At 40.8% G+C, this 24,967-nt stretch overlaps 1 protein-coding gene across 1 annotated transcript; it reads left to right on the top strand.

Moving 5' to 3' along the window:
- Positions 1–7,748: 7,748 nt before the first annotated feature.
- On the top strand, positions 7,749–24,235 carry WDR75 (WD repeat domain 75). Its single transcript, XM_084209126.1, has 21 exons — positions 7,749–7,862; positions 8,011–8,140; positions 8,850–8,915; positions 9,467–9,560; positions 10,280–10,404; positions 10,736–10,806; positions 11,318–11,434; positions 11,979–12,067; positions 12,870–13,028; positions 13,310–13,369; positions 13,459–13,574; positions 14,045–14,217; positions 14,978–15,141; positions 17,309–17,492; positions 18,706–18,800; positions 19,182–19,277; positions 19,827–19,996; positions 20,558–20,617; positions 21,675–21,818; positions 21,903–21,994; positions 23,905–24,235. Exons 1-21 carry the CDS (start codon positions 7,777–7,779, stop codon positions 24,107–24,109), a joined length of 2,496 nt encoding a protein of 831 aa, XP_084065252.1. The 5' UTR covers positions 7,749–7,776; the 3' UTR covers positions 24,110–24,235.
- Positions 24,236–24,967: the final 732 nt, after the last annotated feature.

The raw sequence follows: 24,967 nt of genomic DNA, 5'->3' as shown, positions 1-24,967 counted from the left end.
GGAACTGCTTATGCTGGGATCCTTCAATAAGGACTGGGATCCTTCAATAATACCTGCCATCATTTGAAGACAGCAAAGACATTGCTGCTGCTGCCTTCAGAAACACAGTGCCATCCTTATTAGTTCACTGGAGCAATACCTTTCTTCTAAGTCACAAAATCAACGGCAGGTCAATATTATGAGCTCTCACTCTCTCAGGGCCCTCCAAGTGCACTGTGCGGATCTGGAGCACACTGTGCCAGGAGAACCCGAAACCTTCAGAAAAAAGAACCACTCAAATTGAAGCTACAGAATATTGGCAATATGGATTATATCAACAATTGCTAAAGGCAACATAATCCTTAACCCAAAAGCAATCCATGCTCCACCAGCTACCAAATTCCAGTAAATTTAGAAAAAAGGCATGTAAAGGATTTAACAGATGTGCATACCATTTTAGAAGATCCTTAGGTAGAATTGGTGCCTGCAGATTGAGAATGTTAAGAGCAGGTATGCAGCACTACAAGTGAGCAGCCATGTGTGGGTAAGGGAAGACAAAATTTGGAGGGGATAATGCCTAAACCACATTTCACACAACCTGTTACTTGCATGCAAGCTAGGAGACAGTCTCCTGTTAATTTATGCCGGTCAGTTCAATAGGCCTTACAATACAAAGCTATTCCATGATGACTGACTGTTGTTTCTAACAGTTGAAGTCCCAGTTCAGAATACATCATGGTTTGTATTGGTTTTTCCTGTTAGCTAAAGCAGCAGCATTTACCCAGACTACTAAAAACACTGTGCATTAAAAGATAACACACAACTATGAAACAAACAACACGTTTGGACTCACTCTCCCCTCCAAAATCCTTCTTTCAGTAGAAATCATGGTAACAACCATTTGGCAACAAAACTGTTTTCCCTGCTATGAAACTCAATACAACCGCCCAAAAAAACAAAATCCACTCTGCAGCTGCTGCAAGAGAAAAATCCAAGCAATAGGCATCTGGACTTGGTGCTTGGAAATAATTTGGGAAATTAATTTTACGTCAGTTTGAACACACTTATAAACTAGAGTTCTGTTGGCATTGTTTATCTCAGAGGAGACGTGTGAATAGTAAAGGGCACTCGCCCTTTAGATTCAGCCCCTTTGTGTCAGAGAGATGCTACAATGCCAAGGCATCAGTGCAAAATGCAGAGGAAAATTAGAGGGTACATTTCTTGTATGAGAAGAAAAAAACAAGTAACCCTGCTAACTGCAGTATTAGAAAAGAGAAAGCAGATATTTACTTGACCTATTATATTACATTACTTAGGACACCCACCAGTTCTGAAGTATCACTAACTCTGATCTGTGAACCCTCGAGGCTCTTCTCAGAGTTCTCTGAGGAAAGAAGATAACTACCATTAAAGATAACCACCTCCAGTAAGGAATGTTTTAGAGTTAATTAATGAAACACAAGAAAAAAAAGAAGAGTCTATGCCTGCTCAATGAATTGCTTCTTGAAAAGTAGGGCCGTGGTTATGAACTAATGCATTAAAAGTACATTGTTTCCATGAGCTCAAAGATTTTGCAATGAGACTTTTCCCAAAGACACTAAAAGCTGCACCAAGACCCCAGTCTCCTAGGCCAATTTTCAGCCTGTCACTGGGCATGCAATCCCAGCCGACATGCAATCCAGCGCTGGCCCCTGCTCTTGCTGGCTTCAAGAATGGGACAGGATTTTTAAAAATAGGGTGATTTTCAGTAATAGGGAATTAACACAAGTTGAGAAGAGAACAGTAAAGCTTGTATGTCCTGCTTTGTTGTTGGAAACACTTACAGCAAGAGAACACTGTTTACACACAGTAATGCATGGTTACAGCTGGTTTGTATCACAGGAGAGGCTGTGAACATTTGTTAGACTACAGGCTTAAAGCTTTTAAAAGACTGAGAGTCTCTCCTTTTAAGCCAGAATGTTTTTGCAACTATTGCAGCCCTTACCTTCCCTAGCTGAACAAAGCTTTGTCTCCCCTGCTATTGGTAAGGAAAAAAAAAAAATTAAAGACATGGGACAGTGGACACTTAAGATTCAGCAGCTGCTTGATGTAAATAAGATTGAGACCCATTTTAGCTCTGCTCGCCTTGAACTCTATTCTTGCTTACTAACAGCCACAGCTTAAAGAACAAACCCATGAAGGAAGACCTCCACATACAATAAGATATACTTAGAGTATGTCTGTCTTTTTACAGCAGAGACTTTGCACTGAACAGTTTCAGTTCAGAAGGAAGTCAGAGGTGCAGGCTCTGTTTGGCTTCTCAGGTTATCTTTTGACTACTCAGCATCTGTTTCAGCTGTTATGAGTTGCTCCATTTGCAATTTTGTGAAAAGGAAAAGGTATCCAGCAGTAGCCAGTACCTTCTTGATAAAGTAACTTAAAGTCTGTGTGTGTCACAGCTAATTAGGAAATACTTATTATTTATTTCAGAGCTTCTTTTCTTTACCAGAATAGAGGAGATACACCAGAATACAAAATCAGCATCACACCTCTACACCTGGCGGGTATTAATAAGCAGTTAACAGTGATGGGATTTGACTGGCATTGCCATGACAGATGTGTACAAGACATCATCTCTGCTTTTCAATGAGGTAAAAGTGCTGTAAAACGCACATGGATCAACACTGTCTGTTGGGGTAATTTGGAAGCCCCTTGGCACTTTATCTAGCAGGCACTTGTTTCTCCAGATGAAACCCTGACTCTTCAGTGACTGCCTTGGTGTAAGGCACACACAGATGCAGAAAATGCATTTGATGCACAGCTGGTACAAACCACCATCTGGGACAACACATACACAGGACCATACAGAGTTCCCATAGCAAGGCTCAAAGACTCCTCACAACCTGGATACAAAAGCACAGTTGTGCTAGCATGGCATGTTTGGTACCAAATCTCCACAAAATGCCCTTTCCAAAGGGAAAGGCACAACCCAACAAATGAAGAAAAGGTCAAGTACATTCACACCACCTTAAGGTGGGCTTCTGCGGTCATATGCTATAGCTTTTTCTATTCTAACTACTAGAAATGGTCAGAAAATAAATCCTATTCCCTTTTGACCATTAAAAAAAAAAGGAATGCATGAAATGAGAAGAAATTTCAGTGGAATTCTTGTTGTCAAATTCTCATATTTTATTTACTTGCAAGGCTTCTCACTGTGTCATTACTTCCTTATTAGGTAACTGATATCTCCTTACCTTAAAATATTGGTAACAAAAATTCCAAACAGCTCTATCATCAAACTAAATGTACTTCAGTAATTATTGGCCAATATTCCCAAAGTACTTAAAGAACTTGTAGAGTCAAACTAGTATGGGACGACATTATAATCAAGAATTCTGTAGTATTAAACAGTCTTATAATCTTCAAAAGAAAAAGGTACTTTCAAAAGCAACTATTTAAATTAAACTGAAACTGTACTATTTACTTCTTCATAATTTATCAGACACCAAAACATACAGACATGAAATTATTTTCAAGACCAACTTCAGAATCCCTATCAAGATTCAAATTTCTATTTATCAAGTTTGCTTCTACTCATTCTCACCATATGCTCAGTCCCTCTATTTAGAGATGTTTCAAAACAAAACTTTGAAAAAGTGATTGAAGTGTTTACACTTGTTTTGCCATCACCGGTTGAGCACTGCTAAGGAAACAGGAACAACAGTCTCTCCAAGGTGCCGGCCCTCCCTTTGACAGCAGCGGATCCAATAGGAGAACACCAGTGTGCTGTTTACGGCAAGGCTGGCTCGGAACAGAGAGCTCTGAGGGGCACCGCGCCTTTGGCGAGCTCCCCTTTTCGGGGGTTCTGCGCTTCAAACACGGAGTTGTTCATGTTGCAGTCGTTCTTCCAGCACCCTCTAGCGCCGGCGGCGGCTTTGACTCGTTACTATAATGGGTTACTATAAGTACCATCTCTCCATAAACCAAGCCTCCCCTCCCCGCAGAGCTGCTTTGCCAGCTTGAACACTATGGATGTGCCCCGCTGCAGGAGCTTCCCACAGCACCACGCCTTCCTGCCGCGCACTCTGTTCTCATCTCTGTCACGTTAATTTTTCTTTCAGCAAAGGAAAATTGGTTACCACAAAGAAAACAGTGTAATTTCCCTTCAAATAAATATATCCCCTGAACTGAAGTCAACATATGAGTACATTGTCGTTGTGTTGTTTACTTAGGCAAATTAGTAATAATTATTTGAGTCAGTCACATCACCTCCTAAACGAAGGCATTGTTAAACAAGCAGCCTTCTTATCCCTGATTTCCTTAGAGAAGGCATGTATTTCAGAACCCTCTTTGCAGGCACAAGCTGGTTGAGAAGGGCACAAAATGGAAGACAAAAAGCCATTCAAGACCAGTGGTGGAGCTTACAACCAGAACAGATTTTGAAATGTACCAGATCCTTTGCCCCATGCTGAAATGCTGGCCAGTCAACATCCCAGTGTGAAAGCAGAGTGTGGGGAGTGATAGATCACAGCTCCCAGGCTCCAGACAGGGATACAGAGCTGGATATTCTATTAAGGAGCAAGGCTGAGATCAAATAGGATACAGGAAAGTAAGAAACTCACTGAAAACCAAATCAAATATGAAATGTAGTTAGCATCTTAAATCAGGTATCTGTCCTGTGTTGTACTACTGACCTAACGAACTGCAGTGGCACTGTTGTTCTTAAGGACAGTCCCTTCCTTAAGGACAGTCATTCTGCTTCCTTGAAATGCCAACAATGGTTTTTTCCCTTAATCACTCTTACACTGTATTATTTACATGGGATTACACAAGTGATGGGACAGTTTAGAAATTCACAGACTAGGCAGACTACATAAACCTCACTAGTAACACTTGTTTAGAAAGAACTCACCTCTTGGCCTGGAAGGATTTCCATCTAAGTTGGTAACATATTTAAAGTTATTCTATTTTTATTTACAACATTAAAAATAGATGTCTCAGAACTACAGCTGCATTCTCTCCAACTAGTAATTACTTAACACAATTACCTGTAATTACTTACACAGTCACACAGTGAATTCTAAATGCAAACAAATCTTTGGCCAATACTATTTGCTATGATTTCTGAACTATTTTCTCAATTCATTGCAATATGTTTTTTCAAAAATTTGCAAAAATATACCTTGTATTATTTACAATTACATTCTATTGATTGATTGCTCCTAAAGAACCACAAACTGAATACACTAGAATCCTTACTGAATCAAGTCACTACTTTGGGAGAGACAAACGCAACTTTCTGCAGACAGACAAACCTATGAATTTTGTATACTGGAAATGTAGATTTAAACAAATAAATTAGGAAAAGCATACAAGGCCACCACTTCAAACAAATAAAATCAAACAGGTTAGATTAGTCTTGCTCCTTTCTCCATTGAACACCACAAACCTGATACTTTCAGTATCTTCTACTACCTCAAATTCCAAAAACAGGTACAGGTATGTTTTGGTTTTTTATACACCTGTGCATCAAACCACACTTAAAATATAGGTTGTGACAATGAACTAAAAGGCTGAGTGCATCTAAAAAACCTTTTTTTTTTTTTAACATACCATGTGTGTGTGTTTACTATTTAATAATAATTCTATATTATATATTATTATTTACAACTATTATTCATTTTTTCCTAACAAATTTATGGCAACAATTTTAACTTTTAATACAAAAGTATTTTAAACTCTGCCAGAGTGACCCAATCTAATTCACAGAAATGTTTCATATTTAGAATAGCACTACTAAAAACTTTGGGCAGCTTTACTTGGAACAATTACACAGAGCATCTATAGTTCAAAAAACCCTGTATATAATAACTAACAAGTGAAATTGATACTGAAATCACATTAACTGTGGCTGCATTACTGGGTTTTCTGCTGAAGTGTGGGAAGGAAAATCGAATTAATTGTGCTGCTGGAAGCAGAGAAAGCCAGTGCTGAAAGCAGTGGCTGTCCTGTGGGGGAACAGTGCTCTGCATGATGCTGGCAGTATAAGGTTTGTTTTATCACTCTGTGCTTCTGCTCTAGGATATATGTTTGGGGATAGTCTTGATCTCTACATGGTTTATCAGCTTCAAAGCTTATGGCAGATTTCCAAGAATGATAAAAAGGTGTGCATTACAAAAACATATGCATTAAGATGCACAAGGTATTTGCCTTTCTCATTCATCAAGGGAAAGGATGAACATGCCAAGTTCCTGTGTTTTATCAAAACTTGACTACATTTAGTGTAGACCTGACAAAAGAGTCCCATTCACATAATAATTTGAATTAAAGGGACTGGCTTTTCCTGGATACCTCGTGTTTTCCCCCTTTGACAGAACTCTGGCTTTACTCAGTGCCTGTGACTGAGGATCTGGACACGATGCCCCACACAGGAGGGGCACCAGGTTGCATCTACCTTTGGGTTCTAAAATGTTCACCAAAATGAGAGCACGACACAACTGTTGCAGCCAACTGCAACTTAGGCAGCACTAGTAAATTCTGCTCTCAGCTCTGGAGAGAGTGCACTGATTAATTGTCAAAGCATCTGAGAATGGCAGCCAGGTTTCTAGGCGTACTATGCCCTCTCACACCCATCCCCAGCTCCCTATGACCACAACATTCCACGGTGTGTGCTACTGTCCCTGCACAATCCTCTGGATTCAGTCAGCAGGGAAGAAAAGGGGGACACACAGCGGGATGATCACTACTACCCGCTCATAACGCACCTGTCCCTCTTATTGTCTGTGAAGGGCGACTGTTTAAAAACCAATTACAGGCATACCAGAGATACCTTCAATCGCCTAAACAGCCGCCAAAACTACACAGCTGTGCAAGAACTGCAATAGCTATTCCGGAGCAGCAGTGAAGGGCGCAGACACCATAAATCACACTGTACTCCAGACATTCGCATTGATTCTGACAGCGGTTTTCCTCCAGATACGAGAACACGATGTGCTCAGTAACTCAGCAAACCCACAGCTCGTCCAAGTCGACAAACAAGGGGGGTTTTAGCAAAGCTTACCCATCGGTTTCCTCTGCTCAGCCTTTCTGCTCACTTAAACAAGGGAGTTAGCGCATTTTTCTCCTCAGACAGGCGCAATTCCAGGACTGCAAGGACTCTCCCTTGCAGTGCCCGGGCAGCCCGTGCCAGGCGCTGCGGCCAGAAGGGACCGGAGTGCGCGGGGGGAGTGAGAGGGGCAGAGCCCCTCACGGGCCGGCACAGCCCTGCCCATCTCTCCGGCCGCCTTTTATCCTGGGAATGGCCGCGGAGAGCAGCCAGGGGAGGTTTCGGATGAAAACCCTGAGGTAGTGGGGCACGGGCAGCAAGCCCACAAGCTCCACAACTCCCCGCCGTCGCCGGAGCTCTGAGGGGGGCTCGGCAGGGGCACTAATGAAGGGCGGAGCGCCCCGTAAAAATCACCTGGTGGGCGGCCGTGGCCAGGTGAGGGGCGAGCCCTGCTCCCCGGAAACCGGCGGGAGGACACAGTCTCAAGCTGTGTCAGCGGGGGTTCAGGTCGGACATTAGGAAAAATTTCTTCAGAGAAAGTGTTTGGAACGAGCTACCCAGGGAGGTGGCAGCTCCTAGAGGTGTTTAGGGAGAGTCTGGACGCTGGGCGCCACGCTCCGTCTGATGGATGAGGCGATTTTGGGGCCGCTCCCCTCCTGCGCCTCCCCAGTGTCTCCGTGAGGGGGCGCGCGTGCAGCCCGTCCGCGGCACGCGGCGGCGGCGGGGCCAATCGGCGCGGGGCGGGGCCGGCGCGCGGGTGCCGGCGGGACAAGATGGTGTCGCCGGGCGCGCTCCGCGTGGTGCGGTGCGGCGGCGGCGGGCAGCGCGGCGCCAGGGCCGTGTTCTCCGCCGACTCCAAGCAAGTGGGACGGGGAGCCGGGGCTGCCGCGATCGGGAGGGCTCCTGAGCTCCGGGCGGGGCTCTCCCCGCCGGTGTCCCCGCGGCCTGCGGCTGCCGCGGGGCGCCCGGGCCCCTTGGGCCGGGGTAACAGCGTTTCCCCCCTGCAGGTACCTGCTGTACGCCTCGGGGGACTTCGTGAAAGTGCACAGCGTGAACACCGAGGAGACCCTGCTGCTCCTGTGCGGCCATGCCGACCTGGTGACCTGCATCCAGCTCAACCCGCACAACCACATGCAGGTTTGCGGGGGGAGGTCCGGTGGGGGTGGCCGGGCTGCCCCTGACCCTTATGTGCCACCGCGGGGACTGTCCCGGGGCTGGCTGGAGTTTGGGAAGGGGCCGGGAGTGATTAGGGCATCGTCGAGCTGATGTTTCGCTGAAATCTGACAAGAAGGGTAGAGCTATGTCAGTTTCCGACAAACACAAACGTGAAATGTCACCTGGATTGCACTCCTTGAATGGAATGACAACATAACGGAAATACAGCACAATTTCCGGTTGAAATTGATTGAAAGAGTAAAAGAAGCGTGTGAGAAGATTAGAAATACCCTTCTGTATTTTCTGGTAGTGATGCACATGTGACTAAATCCCTTTAACTTGCCCAGTGGCTCCCTCTGCCCCCAGCTGCTTTCCCTGCTCATAGTTTGCTTGGGCTTTTTTGGTGTCTGGATATAAATCAGACTTATTTACCAAGAGGGACAGATCTACATATTAGCTTTGTAAAATTACATATTCACATGGTGGGTATGTGTGCATTCACTCTTTGTGACAATGTACATTTTGAACTAGAGTAATGGTGTTGTGTTTGCACTTTATTTGAAGTCAGCACAGAGCTGGTCTCTGTCCTGAATTTTTTATTATTCAGTTACCTGGTTGTGATTTTATGTGGAATCTGGCTTTGATATATTGCTATTACTTATACAGTTGGTTTTGGGTTTTTCTTCTTCAGCTCTATTCTTCCTCTCTCGATGGCACCATTAAGCTGTGGGACTTCATGGATGGCATTCCCATTAAAGTATGTTGAGTTATTCCTGTTAAGAGCATGGGCACAAATCAGTCTGAGATTCTACTATGAATACAACTAAAACCCATCTAATTATGGCAGTAAAAGAATGTATGATGATGATGATAATGATGCAGATCCTTTCAGGGAAGAAGGTGGGAGATGTACTGACATACTGACCTTGCTACCTGCTGCAGTTTTGAGTCCAGGGTAGTTCTGGGAAATGTTCTGCAGTTTGGGGTACACCAGTAGGAATTGGTCCAATGGCTTGAGATGTGGGCTGCTTACTCTTGCTCATATTTTCTGCTAAATACCCACCTCTGGGTGTGCCTTTGTGTTAGGGATAAGGTGTCCTGAGGCTTTTCAGTAAATCTGATGTCTCATATTTTATTAGTACTGTTTTAACATTTGTATCAGTCCTTGATAGAATAAAGCTGTATTTGTCTTAGAATTGAGAATTTTAATTAATCCATGAACCTTTCTGTAAGACATGATTTCCTTATTTTAAAGACATACACACAAATGTACTAATTGTTGATTTCCTTCTGGTTTTTTTTCTTCAGACTTTCACTGTAGGATCCAAACTTCTGGCACTGTATGCACTTGCTAGTGCTGAGGACTCGGTGTTTGTTGTCATTCCAAAGAAGGGTGAACGAGGTACGGTACAGGCAGTATCATCCATGTCATCTCAGCCATTCTGTGTCTGTGAGATTAGTCTCCCACCTTAGGCAGTAATACCATAAACATTCACAGCATGCCTAGGCATTTTTAATGAGATTTTGTTTGCAATAAATACATCATCATCCATGTCATCTCATTCTGTGTCTGTGCTACTGTCCCAGCAGTGAGCAGTGTGCTGCAAGAATGGGCTTTAATAAGTTAATTCTGAAATCTTTTTTAAATCCTGTGGCAGGTGTCTAGTACTGCAGTTTGTACCTCTTTCATTCTCATTCTGTGACATCTGTCATTCCAGTATTGCCTAGAAGAGTGCTTGTGTTTGCTTCTGAAGCATGTACTGCATGGATGTAGTCTCATAGATGCAGTTCATCTTTGAGCAGTGCTCACCAAGGTTCAGGTTACACTACTGAAGTTGGGTATGAGTGCTGGGGATTATTCTTCCACCTTAGGCATTTATTACCACAAATGTACTTGTCCTATTCACAGCATTCCTAGGTATTTTTAAATGGAATTTTGTCTGCAATAAATGCAGCTTGGCCTTACTGTGTACTATAATATATTGCTACTTCAGAGCAAGAGCAAATACTGTACAGCCTCCCTTGGATTCTTCTGCTTACACTTGCACTGATACCCGCTGTCTGGTCCTTGTTCTTCAGTACTGCCGTTGGTTTCAGGCAGATTGTTTTTTCTTTGGTCAGATACATACCAGCTGGTCTCAGTTAAGCTGACAAAAGGAGCAGGCCAGGATCTGGAAGGCAAGGAGCTCTCAGTGGTTCTGGATGGTGTTGGTGTGTCACCGAAGCAAATTGCATTTGGAAGAGAAGTATGTTCACATCTGGGTTTTTTTCTTCTCTGGGTGTTGGTTGGTTGTGGTTTTTAGTTCCTCTCAAATGAACTCTATGCTGTTTATGCCTTTATAAAAAGCACAGCAGCACTGAAACAAAACTGGAAGTAAATGAATCAGTGTAAGAACTATACTTTTTTTAACATTACAAAAACAAAAAAGAAACTTTGACACTTATAATGGGAAAGTATTTACTCAACGTCAGCTTATATGTTGTCTCCAGAGTAAAGTATTTTGTAGTGAAATGTGCTTTATTTTTTCCTTGTGTGAAAATATAATCTATATGTCCTAAATGGCTTTACTTTAACAGGATTCATATGTGGTATCAGTGAAGGATGTGAATCTCCAAGTTTACTTTTTTAAACGGAAATTGTTGAACAGGTAAGAATAAGAATGAAAATGTCAAGTATTCATTCAGTCTGATATATCCTAAATGGTTTTTAACTCATGATGTGTGCTGGAGGGGATGTAGTTACTATATGAGAAGCTTCCTGTAGAAGTGAACAGTGAGCAGATCAGTGGCAGTGGTACCTTACCTTTGCAGCTCAGGAATGTATTTTTTCAGTTAAATAGTTAATTGAGGCTGACCTGAAATAAGTGACATTGTTTGGATAGGGCCCAGGTAGTGGCAGGGAAGCAGGAGAAAAGGAGAGGGAGAGAAAGAGAAGCAAAAACTCTTTCACCTTGATTGAAGGTGAAGAATTAAGGAAATCAAGAGGAAAATAAGTCTGTCATTATTTTTTGAGAGTGCATGTAGCCATAACAACTTGAAAATGTTTGATTTTTCTAATCAGAATTATTTTTTATGTGCACTAGCTGATCCTTTTGAAGATCTGTTTTAGAAAAACCAACGTAACTGTTACAATGAAATTTCCTTTCTTAACTTTTAAAGGTTTTCTTTAAGTACAGCGAAGACAAAAGGAGGAGACAATCGCTTCAGTTGTGTTGTGTGCCATCCTACAGAGGATTGCATTGCAACTGGCCATGCTGATGGAAAAATTCGCCTCTGGTATGTGCATTTTGGTTAACTGTGTATCCCATGAACTCCTCTGATTGTGGGAATTAAGTCAAACCTGAGCAAAGCACTCTAATTTGTCCTTCGCATTGCCATTTTCCGAAGTCAGAATGAGCAATGAACTTGCAGTGCTGACAGTGTATATGTCAGGTGGAAAAAATGCCTGTGTTAAGTCTTGCTCCATTAAATCTAAACTTAGGTGTAAAAGGTAATGCAAGAACAGCTGAAATAACTCTTTATGGGCTAGTAGAGTCCTAAAGAGAGCACATCAGTGGAATATGTGATTAAAAACACTACATGGTTAAGTTGCTTCCAGGGCTGAATTGCTCAGTACATCGAAAATATGAGGTGTGGACCAGGAGGCTTGTGAAAACCTGTAGTGTGGTTCCTTCCCTCCTTCTGCATCACTTGAGTGTAGGATAAACTAGTCTAGAAGTTAGAGGACAGGATGATATAATTGATTCAGTTCAGTATTTCCTTTGGTTTGCTTTGTTGTTGATGTTGTGAGTAAAGAATTGTTTTGTTCCTCTCCACACAGGAGGAATTTCCACCACAAGAAAGCGTACACATATTCTGCACTGCACTGGCATCATGATATTGTTATGGATCTGGCTTATTCTTTGGAGGGTGAGTAAAAGAAAAATAAAAACCAAAACAAGGCAATGAAAAAACCCTACCAAAAAACCCCCAAAAATCTCCCTCAAATAAATAAAACCTTAGCAAATTTGAAGTGTTGCATTAGACAAGGAAGAATCTGTAGAAGCTCCAAGTTTTTCTGTTTACTAACAAGTTAATTTCTAGAATTTTAAGTGTATCCAGGAAAGATCTGAAATAAAAACTAAATTAATTATTTTTATATACATTTTGATTGGCATTTATAACGTCAAAGATCTTCCTCTTGTCGTAGAAAGAAAAATCTAATCCCTTCTCTCACCTCTTCTCCCTCACCTCCACTCCTCCTCCCTCCTCTTCCATTTCATTAATAGTACTGATGAATTCTTGCCAGTTTTACTTGCATCCAAATAAAACAAGCCAGTCTTGTCTGAGCCCAAACCTGCTGTCAGAAATACTACACTTCTTTCTGAATTGTGTGATCTGAACTATTCTTCTTAAGGTATTTCTTACTGCAGAGTACTTTTTACAGGAGAACAATTCATGCATATCCTAACACAAATATCCAGCTGATTCAGAAAGTGATGGATCTACTGCTCCCAAAGCATTGCTTAAATTTCATTGTAGACACAAGTTCCTGTTACTTAATCCAAGTTTCTCTAGCAATGTAACAGGAGATAATGAGAAGCATGTCTTCTCATTCTGAGTTTAAAAAGTTTTGAGAAACTCATGTCTGTCTGTCATTATAAAGATACAGGCTGCTGATTTTATTTCTTTTTAAGCAAAACCTTTTAACTGTATTTTGTTGCTGGAAAAGGAACCAGGTTGCTGAGTGGTGGAGTTGAATCTGTTGTAGTCCAGTGGCACAATGAATCTTCATGCCAGAAGGATTTCCTGCCTCGTTTGGGGTCTCCTATCGAGTGCATCTCCATGTCCTCTGATGGCACTCTCTGCTGCACCCTGCACACAGACAACAGTAAGCCAAAACACATCCTAGTATCACTTCAGTGGAAATGCAAATCTGTGTGAGCCTTATTTTCTTGATTTTGGATGAATTAACTAAGAATTGCATAAAATTTCATTAACGATCTAAAAAAACAGATTATTTTGCTATTTGATCAGTTCTGTGAATTTCCTTGGTGACTGCTGTAACTTGGCTTTCCACCTTGGTGGAAACTGGGAAAATATACATTTACAGTACAGATGGTTACATGAAATGTGTGCCTTTTGCAAGACTTGGTCTGCTTTCTCTTTCAGGAATTTCAATAATCAACAGCAACCTAAGGTTTTCCAGAAGCATTCAAGGGCTAATCAAAAGTAAGTGCAGTAAAATTTGTCTTCCACTTAGAGGGTGGAATGTGTCACTTAACAGCTTTGGCCATTTGTCACCTGAATTTTGTTTCCAGGTAGGGATATCAAGACTGGCCTGGTGGTTGATCCTCGAACCAAAGCCTTGGTCCTGAATGGAGAGCCAGGCCACTTGCAGTTCTATTCCCTCCAGAGTGACCAACAGCTGTTCAGTGTAAGTTGGATGGGCTTGTACCAAAACTCTTACTTACTCAGTCAAGTAACTTGTGCATCAGGATTTATTTGAAGACTTAATATGGCAAATGGGGGAAAAACCCTTGCAGCTATCCCACAGGGCTGGATTCCAGGCTGATATGTTCTTGGCTTTATCTCTATTCATGTGCTAAGCAAATCTAAATCTTGATACTGAAAAAACTACTCTAAAACAATGTGCTATCCTGTTAAATGTCAAAAATTTGTAGGTAAAGCACCTTCAAATTATTTTTCATTCTTTCCTACACTTTGCATCACTGTGGAATGCACGTGCTCTAATTCTGCTTTCCCCACGTGTTGGCATACTTCTTCATGCCACAGCCCAGTCACATCTACCTGGAGCCCTCAGAACATCCTTCCTCTGTGGTTTCATGAGTGGTATCTCTTCCAGCTCCACCTGAGTTTTCAATACCCTGTGGCCTTGCTTTGCAGCTGGACATTGTGCAGCGCCAGTACATCCACCAGGCGGGCCTGAAGCAGTCGGACCTGGTGAAGGTCGCGTTCAGCGCTCAGGGCACCTGGCTGGCCACGGTGGAGGAGAGTGAAGAGGTGGCTGACCCCGAGCTGCAGCTGAAACTGTGGTTCTACAGTGAAGAAACACAGAGGTAATGGTAACAGCTGGCCTTCCAACTGTCAGTCACACAAATCCCTGCACAGATGGTGCCTTGCAAAAGCAGAGTTTTTCCAGATCTGGGAAGTTACTATGCACACTACAGCATCTGCAGCAGAGCACAGAGTTGCACTGAATACACACAGGAAATAATTGCTCTGGATCTCTTTTACTTACAGTAATTAGAGACTATGGGTAACCATGGGACTTAAATTCACATATTTTCTTGGTATTAAAAATCATGGACCTGACAGGATGGCTCTGTAGCTCATATAGTTTTCCCACCTCTGTGTAATCCATCATTAATTGATTAGTCCTTCTCCAGAGGTTCAGAAGATCATAATTTTATTGTTGGTCTTTGTCTTTAGCTAACATATGCATCTGGTTAATAGCCTTTCCTTAATTTTCCTATTAAAAAAATTACATTTTGACTACAAATTATTTTCTTAAAGAAACAAGGCAAAAGAAAGCTACTACACAGATCAACCACTGATTTTCTAAGTACTGGAAAGACTGCCCGGGGCTCAGGCTGAGTATTTCAGAGGTGCTTGCCTACTGATAATTTTTGGTGCTGGGCTACTGTATGGAAGCCATTGGGGAAATCTGATCTTTTAATGCAATACCATTTAGCTGTCTTAATTAGAAATTCCTTTGATTGCTCTTCTCCCTAGCCATTCCAGAATCAGCTTGAACTGAAGTCTTCCCCAGGTTCCAAATGAAATAGAATGGCAAGCTTTTGCTTTCTTTTCCTATAGCTTTGCACTGAACACCAGAATAAACACGCCCCATGACAACCACATCACAGACATGTGCTTTCGTGACATGGATGAACTGGGAGATGACTCTCTCATACTGGTAACAACTGGCAGAGACTGTGTGTTTAAAGTCTGGGTGATGGTAGAAGACTCTGATCCAGAAGGTAAGCATGGCCAAAAAATAACCCACTTCATCTTGTAACATAGAACCATAAGAATAAACTGAGTTGGAAATTAACTACAATGCCATTTGAAGTCATGCTGTAGAAATCAAGACCTTACTTTCATTTGCTTAGTCCCCTGCTTTGATCTGCTTCTGCTGCATGAAGTATTGTGTTCTCCTGAGGATCCTGTGATGGAGTTCTGCTGTAGTTACACAGTATTAGCTTGGTCTGGGGGTTCCTGATATAGCCAAAGACCTTGGCAAGCTGCTGCAGAAGGGAGTGGCAGCCTGTGTTCATTGGTTAAAGAACTGTTTGTGGTAATGTTTTTTCCATGCTGAGAAAATAGATTTTTGTCAGTCCTCTGGATTGGCTTTTCATTTGAGACTCCTGCTCAAAGGAGCAGGGTATAGTTACTGTTTGAGCTGAATTACTGTAAAATAAGAGCACTTCTGCGATTCAACATATCGACCACTTCAGAGTTCATTTCCATCAGGTACTTGAACATCATAGAATGGGTATTTAGGTATTTCTGAGATACTTTTAATAACCAAATTTAACCTCTTGAAAGACATACTGATGTTCACTTCTTTCAAACACTCCATTTGTGTATGTTTATTCATTGCTCTGTATGCCGTTGGATGTGAAATACAGAAGATTTCCAACATATTAATGTCCCTTTATTTAAATGTTATTACAGTATCAGGCACACTTAAGTGAAGTGGCACTTCTCCTGCCACTTGGCTGTCTTGTCATTTCATGTTCCCAAGTAGCTGTGATAGTGGTGTTGCTGAACTGTGTGCAGTTTAGTAATCTGTTTGTCTTTTCATGGGCAGGTGAGAACATGTTCAAAAGTACTTTTGAGCTACTAGGGTTTCCATTTGGCAGACTTTGCCAGACTTTCTCTTTCCAAGCTCTTTATCCTTCAACTGTGGCTGCTCATGAGAAGAAAGACAAAACCTTGTCATTTACTATATAAGTAGTAATCTCCCCAATGGCATCTGGGTGTTTGGTTTTGCTTTTTTTCATAAATTATTCTGAAGCTAAATTATATCTTAACTTAATGAGCAGATACTTTGATCTTGAGTATAGTGTCAGTTGGGGGATGAAACTTGATTTTTTTTTTTCCTTCCACAAAATAGTTTTGTATCTGCTGACTGCCCTCAATCAGGGTGTTGGTATTTTAGGTGACTACAGGGTTCTGTTTCTTGGCATATGTGAAAGTACCAATTAGTGGTGGCTGTGTTGTGGTGTATTTGCCCAGTGGGGCAGAGTAGGAATGCTCAGGTAGGACGGCTTGACATGCTGCAGCTTCTCTGCAGCAAATACTAGTTTAGCCAAGAGCTCCTCAGTTGAGTTCACCCTGGTGTGTGTTAACTGCAGCAGGTCTCTTGCTGGGCCCCTAGATGGTGCCATGCAGCAGTTGGAAGTACTCAATCTTTTCTAGCTTTTTTTTTTTTTTTTTTTTACAGGCAGGTCTTTTAATCATCAACTTGTAGCCATTATATAAAGGGTAAATTAGCATAGGGTGATTTTCCCTTTTTTTCCTCATTCTACTCAAATGTTTCAAAAGCATGCTGTAGGAATTTTTATACTGGGAAATGTATATAATGTGGTAAGTACATCACATTGCTCCAGTTTATTTTCTGGTAACTATCAGCAGTGGGAAAGGTGTGCAAACAGAATGCAGTGGCAGGTGAACCAACAGAAGGAAGCACGCTGGTAGGTCACTTGGTGATCCTCAGATCTTCTGTAAACGAACAATGAGCTTTGTTGGACTGAGATGCAAGCTGTGTTCAGATTTTGAGTAATGCTTCTGTGTTCTTGCTAGAGTTATGACAGAACCATTTTTCCAGAACAGTAAGTGTAGAAACTACTTGAATATCATTTTACCTAACCTCTGCCTGTGTGAGAGCACAGGTAATGGAGTTGGCAAACTAAGCATAAATATTGTACCATGTCAGTCTCAAGGTTCTCTGTTCAAATGCAAAGCTGAGGACAAATGAAAACCCTACCAGCTGTTTCTCATATTAGAACAGGACAGATTCACTCTACTCTTCAAAAATTGTGAAAGAAAACTGCCTTGCCTTGAGCCTGTTTTGCAGTAATAATTGAATTATTTTTTCTTCATGTATGGACTTGAATTAACTGGCTTGTTCATTCAATGCAGCACACCAGAGTGTGAGCTGGAGCTGTGACTTTGTAGGCAGCTACCACAACTACCAAGCCACGAACTGCTGCTTCTCAGAAGATGGCTCTTTGCTTGCTGTTAGCTTTGAAGGAACTGTCACTGTATGGGATTCACTTACTTGGGATCTTAAGTGTACATTTTGCCATCCACCTGGAAATATAAGGTACACTTTTCATCTGCTCTTTTACGTCTCATTTGAACTCTCAGAAAAGAAAGAATCCATTCATAGCTGTCCAAGACCTTGTATATGTTCATAAACATATACACATAAACATTGAATTTATCAGTCTTAAATTCATATATAGAAAAGACTGAAATGACTTTTAGGTGTTGGGTTTAAAATAAGATTGAGCATTGCAATTCCTTCTTACTTGCTTATCTCTCTTGTACCTCCCATGCTTAAATCTGTACCATGGGGCACACAAGTAGTGTGTTGATAGCACTTCTCTTTTCCCCCATTAATCCAGGGGTACATCAAAGTCCTGAAAAAGTGTAAATGCAAATAGTTGGTTCTTTATTTGTGTATGCATGCATGCAAATGGAAATTATATCAATAAACCATAAATGCATGATGATCTTACCTGTACTATGAAATACATATCCTGATCCTTTGTAATCTCTGTTCAAAAATCCATGTTTTCCTGGCAGACTATCCCAGCAATGTTCCATTGTATGCTGTCATGATAAAAGACATCAACATTGTATGGTCACAATATTTTAAAGACTCTTGACACAAAGAATCATAGCAGCATACAGAGGTTTCTCCCTTCCATGTGCTGTGTGTATGTTTATAAGCTTTTCTTTTGTGTGATGAAATCTGTTTTATGTTGGTCCTCTAAGATTAGAAATTGAGAAATGTTACTCTGAAACTGGTGTGGAGGAAAATTGTGGGAGGCAAAGTCCTAAGGGTGTTCTGTTATTCTCAAACAAGAGACTGAGAAATTAAATCACATGCTTTCTTCAACTGGAGTAGCTTCTAACCCTTTTTTAACTACTTCTCTCATTCTAGTTCCTAAACAATAGTAGGGCTTCTTTAAATATGAAATTGTTTTCCAATCCCAATGTGAATTCTTACAGTTATGTATGGATTTGTAATTTATTTTAGAGTTTTAAACCCCTCCTTTATATTGGAATGCTGTAAAACATGTAATCCTTACACTTTAAATGTGTAAGGACTTTAAATTATCAGACTTATGTGGTAGTTGTGTGTGGAGTTTCATGCCACTAGAGGTGAATGCAAAAAGCAAACTTTGGATTTAGATACTGAAACTAAATCATAACTAAATGGTTTTTGTGACTTGTAAGTAACTGCTACATAGAAGAACAAAGATGAACTCTGAAGGTGACTAATTTGTTTTGACTTTTTACTTCTGTAGGAACATCTGCTTTGGGAGACTAACATGTTCCAAGTACCTTATTGGTGCCACTGATTATGGCTTTCTGTGTTGCTGGAACCTGCTCACTTGTGCATGTAAGATCAGCTTGAACATCTGCTAGAGTAATTTATTACTTGAAATTACTGTGAAACCTTGAGATAATTCTAGTTCAGTTCCAGATTTAACACACTACAAAATGCTCTGTGGAAATAGGATTATTTTCATACTTAGGATAGTATCCTGTCCATGTGCACGTGCTTTGTGTGTGCAGAATAAATCTTAGGTTAAGTGAATGATAACCCACTAACAGGTAGTATTTCTTACACTTGTGTAGGAGTTGGTAGCATTTGTGTGTTTTTATTCACCAGGGAATGAGTGGAGCTGCCTCTTCCAGCAGCTAAGGCCCTGTGTGTTGTTTGTTTGTCCTTTTGTTTGGCTCCTTTTCACCTCTGCCTCTTGCCGTGCTTGCTTTTCAGTGGAGTGGAGTGCCCACCTCAACGTCGTAGTTCTGCAGCCTGATCCCCTTTCTGAACATATTGCTGCAGTCTCATGGCTCTCCAAAGAGTCCAGCTGTAAGTACAAAGCCTTCTTTCACAAGTCATAATCAGCAGAATTTAAAACTGGGGAAGCACAATTCCTAGAAAAGGTTTTCTTAGAATTCAGACCATGAAAGCTGGAGAGGGAGTTCAGTGTGCACTTGCACCTGTGGAAACTGAGCCATATCTGACAGCAGCATTCAGATAAAGTGTGTTACCTTTTCTTCCAGCAGGTAGTTTAAGGTACAGGATATATCTCAGGATTAACCACACTTTCTGGGTGAGGGTCTCAAATGTTCTTGACCCTCTCTTGTAAATGCAGAACTGTGCCGCTACATTTTAGAGCTCTGACATTAAGATAATTCTTCCTACAGAAATGTTAATTTCCAAGTGTGTTCTCTGGACTGGAGTATTGTGAAAGGTCCCTTCTATTATTGAGTAAAGTTATCCAGTTATATGCCTGTGAACTGGTGCTTGGAAGCAGTCCTGTCCAGCCTTCCTGGCTGTGATACACAGGGCTTTGACAGCTGGCCAGGAGTGTAAGAATTTCCTGATTTTAAAAAGAAGATATTTTTGGTTTTGCAGTGTTTGTGTTTAAACCAAGTGAGCCATGGCCAATCTACATCCAGAGAAATCTTTGTAAAGAAAAGATCCTGCTTGCTGCCTTCGTTCCAAGAGATGAACCCGAAATTATAAGCTCAGAAAAATACCTTTGGCTAAGAAAATCCCAACTGTTTTTTCTTACAGATACACAAGTAAGGAATAGTAATTGGTAGGTGGTTCCTGGGGAAAAACTGTTTTCTTTAAAATGGATTGATAGGAATTCAGAGTTCTGCTAATGAGCTTAGGAGTTCCTTTTTTGATTTCATGTCATTGTAAGCTGTGCTTTGTTGAAAGCTTTTAACTGCCAAAATAGCCTAAGATCAAAATTATTTACTGGTTTTCTACTCTTCTTGTGAATAATTTTATGCTGCTTCATTGATACAAGGCACTAGATAACATGGGAACATTGCCTATGCTGTTTAATTTAAACCCCTAGAAGCTGATTATTCAAATGTTCTATGTGATATTTGTTTCCCTGTAATTTCTGGATGGGGGTGTGGGATTTTTTGTTTGTTTTCCCAAAAAGCCTATAGAACCTCTAGGTCCATTTTTGCTTCTCTTCAGTTTCTTTACAAAAGAGGAAAAGATGGTTTTGCCTTTTCCACTTGACTGATAAAACTTTTGGGCCAGTTGGAAGCTTCTGTAGGCAAGCTGTGGAAATATAGAAAGCAGTTTCACATATGATAACTGTGCTACATCCTTCTGTATTTCAGGAGCTAATGACACTTAGCACGAAGTCTCTGGAAGAAAGGCTCACACCATCAAGCAAACAGGTACCTCTCACAGAACTTCTGACTGAGATGGGCAGGCCAGTTCAAAATTTGGTGGTGGTTATATTGTCATATTGAAATTCCTTTTTGTCATGAAAATGCTCACCAGATCCTTACTTGGAGTCCCAGGCACTTAGCTGAAGGGGCAGTAATCTGGATTGGTTTATTTTTTGACAAGAAGTGCTGTTTGTACAAATTTTTTTTAAAGTATCAGTGAGATGCTCTCCATTTCCCCTGGGGGAAAAGAAAGAATGCTTTTCTAAAAGATTCAGCTTACATAAATGAAGCAAAATGTTTAAATAAGCTCTTTCCTTATCTTGGTTTCTGTAACACTTGGAACCTTGAGTGTGTCTGAACTGTGCTTTCTAGTGGGGATGAACAGTTGTCAGTCAATTGTGATTTACCTGTGAGAAGGAATTCCAGAATTGAATTCCAGTATGTATTTATGTAGAGAAGTAGTCTGGGAAATTGGATTTTTTTTTTTAAATTCATTTCTAAGAAGTTGAAACTGTAACAGCAGCATTTGATTGATTTGGTTGGTCAGATAAAGTAGATCAAAGTAGAAGTTAGTATCTTTCTAATACAAAATGCTGTGTGACTGTGGGCATAAGCAGTTTCTTTAGAGAGTGGGGAAATAATCTGGTGTTCAGATTAATGTATATTGATGCAGGAAAATGCCAAAAGTCAGGGTGCCATGTTTTGCTTCCCATTTGCATCCCTCTGCAGATGATGCTGGAGTATAAATGATCTTTTGGTTCTGTGAAATCAGAAAACCCATCCTTTGGTTTTATGGCACAGGCACCACCTTCCATACTTGGAAGTTAATAGGTAGATCAGCAAACTAAAATCCATTGTTCTTGGGGCCAGATTCTGGAGAGTTTTGTAACCCTCTGTGCAGGATTCTTTCCAGACACCTGACAGAGAATGAGTACAAAGAGCCACATAGCTCAGTTGAGTTAAATTTGAGGGTAGGTTTTTCTCACTGGGGTTTATTCTGAATTTTGGTAACTTAAAAGGAAATAGATTTGTGACACTAAAATTCTACTTACATTTTTTCAAGCTGGCAGTAGAAGAAAGTCTTCCTATGACACCATTTAGTGTGCTGCTGGGAAAGCACAGACGTCAGCAAGCACAGGAGGATACAGACCTTGGAAAACCAGTTGTTCATAATAAGCAGGAGCAAGCTTCACCTGCTGTCAAAGAGGTAGGAGTAATTACAGTTGAAGTAATTATAAGCAAAATCACGACAAACAAAGCCTTTCATAAAGTTTTTGTTTTATCTTTGCAGCTTTTGCACACTCCAGCACACGTTTTGCCATCTGCTTCCTTCCTCTGCACTATATTTATTAACTCATTGCTCATCTCCAAAGAGAACAAAAGGTAAGAAAAGTTCAAGAACTCTCCTTGGTTATCAGAGTTACTTTAAATTATGTCAATCTTTGTTTGAAGTGCAAAAGCAGTTTTCCAACTCTTTATCTATTCAGTAATTTAGTAGACTACTTCAGTGTGGTAATGGTCCGGCTGTTTAGTGTATTGATTGGCTATTTTTGTTGCTGTTATTTTTGCTGGGTTTTCATAATGTGCTTATATGCAAAACACTGCCTTTTACACTCAAATGTTCTATATGAATTTAACTTTATTCCAGGGATTTAATGGCTTTTTAGTTATTTTTGGTTAAATAGTAGATTCTCAACTTTATTTGAAATTACTATGGCTTGCTGCATAATTATTGGTTTCAGTTTCTAGATACACCAGTAAGTTAGAAGCTTGATCTTAAGAATTTGTATAGAACTCAGATGTCATTTCTAATTAAGCTACAACATACAAGTGTATACTGTAAGCACATCTGAGTTTGGCTTACAGTGCATTAATGCCAATTTAATAGAGTAGTTTGGTAGGTATATAAAATTGTAGCTTTCTCCTTTGGGATCAAAGGAATGCAGGCACAGGGATTATGACAGTGTCTTCTATTAGGATTAATATCTTGTCACTTACACTGAAGCCAGTTCAGGGATTGCATTTTTGTGCCATCTGTTCTTTAAAGTGCTTCATTAAACTCTGCCAGGCCAGGGATGAAAGCCTGTCCTTGCAGTCAGCTGTTGGTGTGGATTTGCCACACAGGCGAGTGGGTGGTTCACAGGGCCAGAGCTCACCCAGGAACTATCCCAGCTCCTGAGTGTGCCCTGGTTCTGCCCTAACAGCCTCTTATGTGTCCTGGCTTCTGCCCCCTTGTGCTGGCCACTGCTGCAAGATCTCTGACTGCATGGCACAACAGAACAGCCACAGAACAGTGGCAGAAATCTCATACATGGGAACTTGCATCTAGTTTCAGTCCTGAAGAATGTGAGAGTTCAGTGACCTGGGTAAATATTTGCACTTGCAGAGCTTGTACTTTGACAGCAGTGACTGCTGTGGCTGTGCATTTAAAGGTACATGTAATTGTAAGCATTGGGCCCTTGAAGATTGACCACAATTTATCACTGTATCGTGTATATATTATACAGTGGATGTATTATTAGCATTAAATGCTTCTATTTTCATTGCAGTATGATACTACTGTGTGCTTCTCCATTTACATTTGTGAGTGATGAATAGTTTGTGTTAGAACAGATGATTTTTAGAAGATCAGTACTGTTTTGCCATGCAGTTCACTCTTAATAGATCTGGAATATTTATACAACAGACACTTGCATTAATACTATTAATTAATGCATTTGAAATTATAACAGTTCCATATAATTTGTTGGAATTGTGCTTTCTACTTCAGAACAGGCTTAAAACTTTTGAACTCAGAAGGGAACAGACACTTTTAACATCTCTCTATGTTTAGAGAAAAAAACCCAAACAACCAAAGAATTTTTTTCTTTCCTAGTAACACTCTAGGTATTGCAGCAGATTTAAGACCAAGTGACCCTTTTCAGATTTGAAAGAAAAGAATGACCTTCTTGAATACTGTTCCATCTACCAGTATATCCAATGTTTCTGATCCTGTAGGACTGCAATGTTGTAACATTTGTCATAATGCTGACCTGCCTGCTCTGCAGTTACCTACTGTATTTCAAGAAAGAAAACTATTTTAAGTTTACTTAGAGGAGAGCTATTTGAAAAATGGCTTGAAATTGAGATGGCAAGAGAAGTATAGTGGTAGACTGAAAGGAAAAAGGTAGACTGAAATGAAAAAAAAAAAGATGAAATCTTGTTTACTCAGTTGTTTGCATGACACTTCTCCCCTATAGTACTGTAGTATGTGAGAGTACCTATTAATTGGGTTGTTTCCAACCATCTTCCAGTGCTGAAGAAGTTGCTGATGAAGTAGAAATGGAAAGTGAAAAAGCAGAGGATGAGTCAGATGAGGAAGATGTCACAGCAATGGAACAAGAAGATACAAGCCATGTGGAATTATTAGGAGAGATGACATGTAAACTGTCTAAATCCCAGGAAAAGGAGCTACGAAAAATAAGAAAAATGGACTACAGCTGGATATCAGCCTTCTAAACAGACATATTTCTTTTTTTGTACTGCAAGTTGAAGCTTTGTGGATTAAATATTCTTTAAAACAATTTTTCTGGTCCTCTGGCCAAAAATTTCATCAGCTTCTCTTTCCAAAGGAATGCGAACAAGGGGGAGTGATTAAAGTTTTGAAAAGCTGATTCTGCTCTTAGTTTATTACTGATTCTCTGTGACCTTAGAAAATGCTTAACCTGGTTTGGGGGCTCCCCCCCATTGGAAGTGTATTTAAAAGGCTGATAGAAAAACTGAGTTCATTATCAGGTAACAAAGTGACAGCTCAGCTGCTGAAAATCTTCCCCACTGAGGCTGGCTTGCTGCTGCCAAAGCAGCAGCAGCAGCAAATGCCTTCAGCTGGTGACAGAGCTTAGCTCAAGGTATGGCAGGGGAAGTCAGGGTGGTTTTTGATGCTGAATGCAGGTAAGTAACAAGTCTCCTCCCCAGAAGTTCCTGTCTAGCTGTTGAGACAGATGAGAAGTGGTTTAACATGCCTGGTTAGAGAATATAGATATTTAATCTTTTGTGGAGTTCACAGAGTATGGAGATTCTCAGGTGGAAGGTGCACAAGGTATCAGAGCACTATGAAACCTTTCCAGATTTCAAGACAACTGCATCAGGTAGGAGATATATCAGTTAATGCAACAGCCAGTTTAACAGGCCTTTAATGTATCAGCTGCAATTCCTATATGTCACTTAACTATACATAGCAGAGTGTAGATTGGTTTGAAGTGGTCAATTTGAGGGCATAAGAGTGAATACAATCTCTGTGGTGCTGCAGTATGAAGGCAAGCAGATGCAAATGGTACAGGTCACTAAAAGTTCTGAAGAAACAGTATTTTGCTAAAA

Source organism: Fringilla coelebs, assembly GCF_963513975.1.
Source record: "Fringilla coelebs genome assembly, chromosome: 7".
NCBI classification, from domain to species: Eukaryota; Metazoa; Chordata; class Aves; order Passeriformes; family Fringillidae; genus Fringilla; species Fringilla coelebs.
Note: the sequence above shows the minus strand (reverse complement) of the source record. Positions and strands in the feature narration are given on the sequence as shown.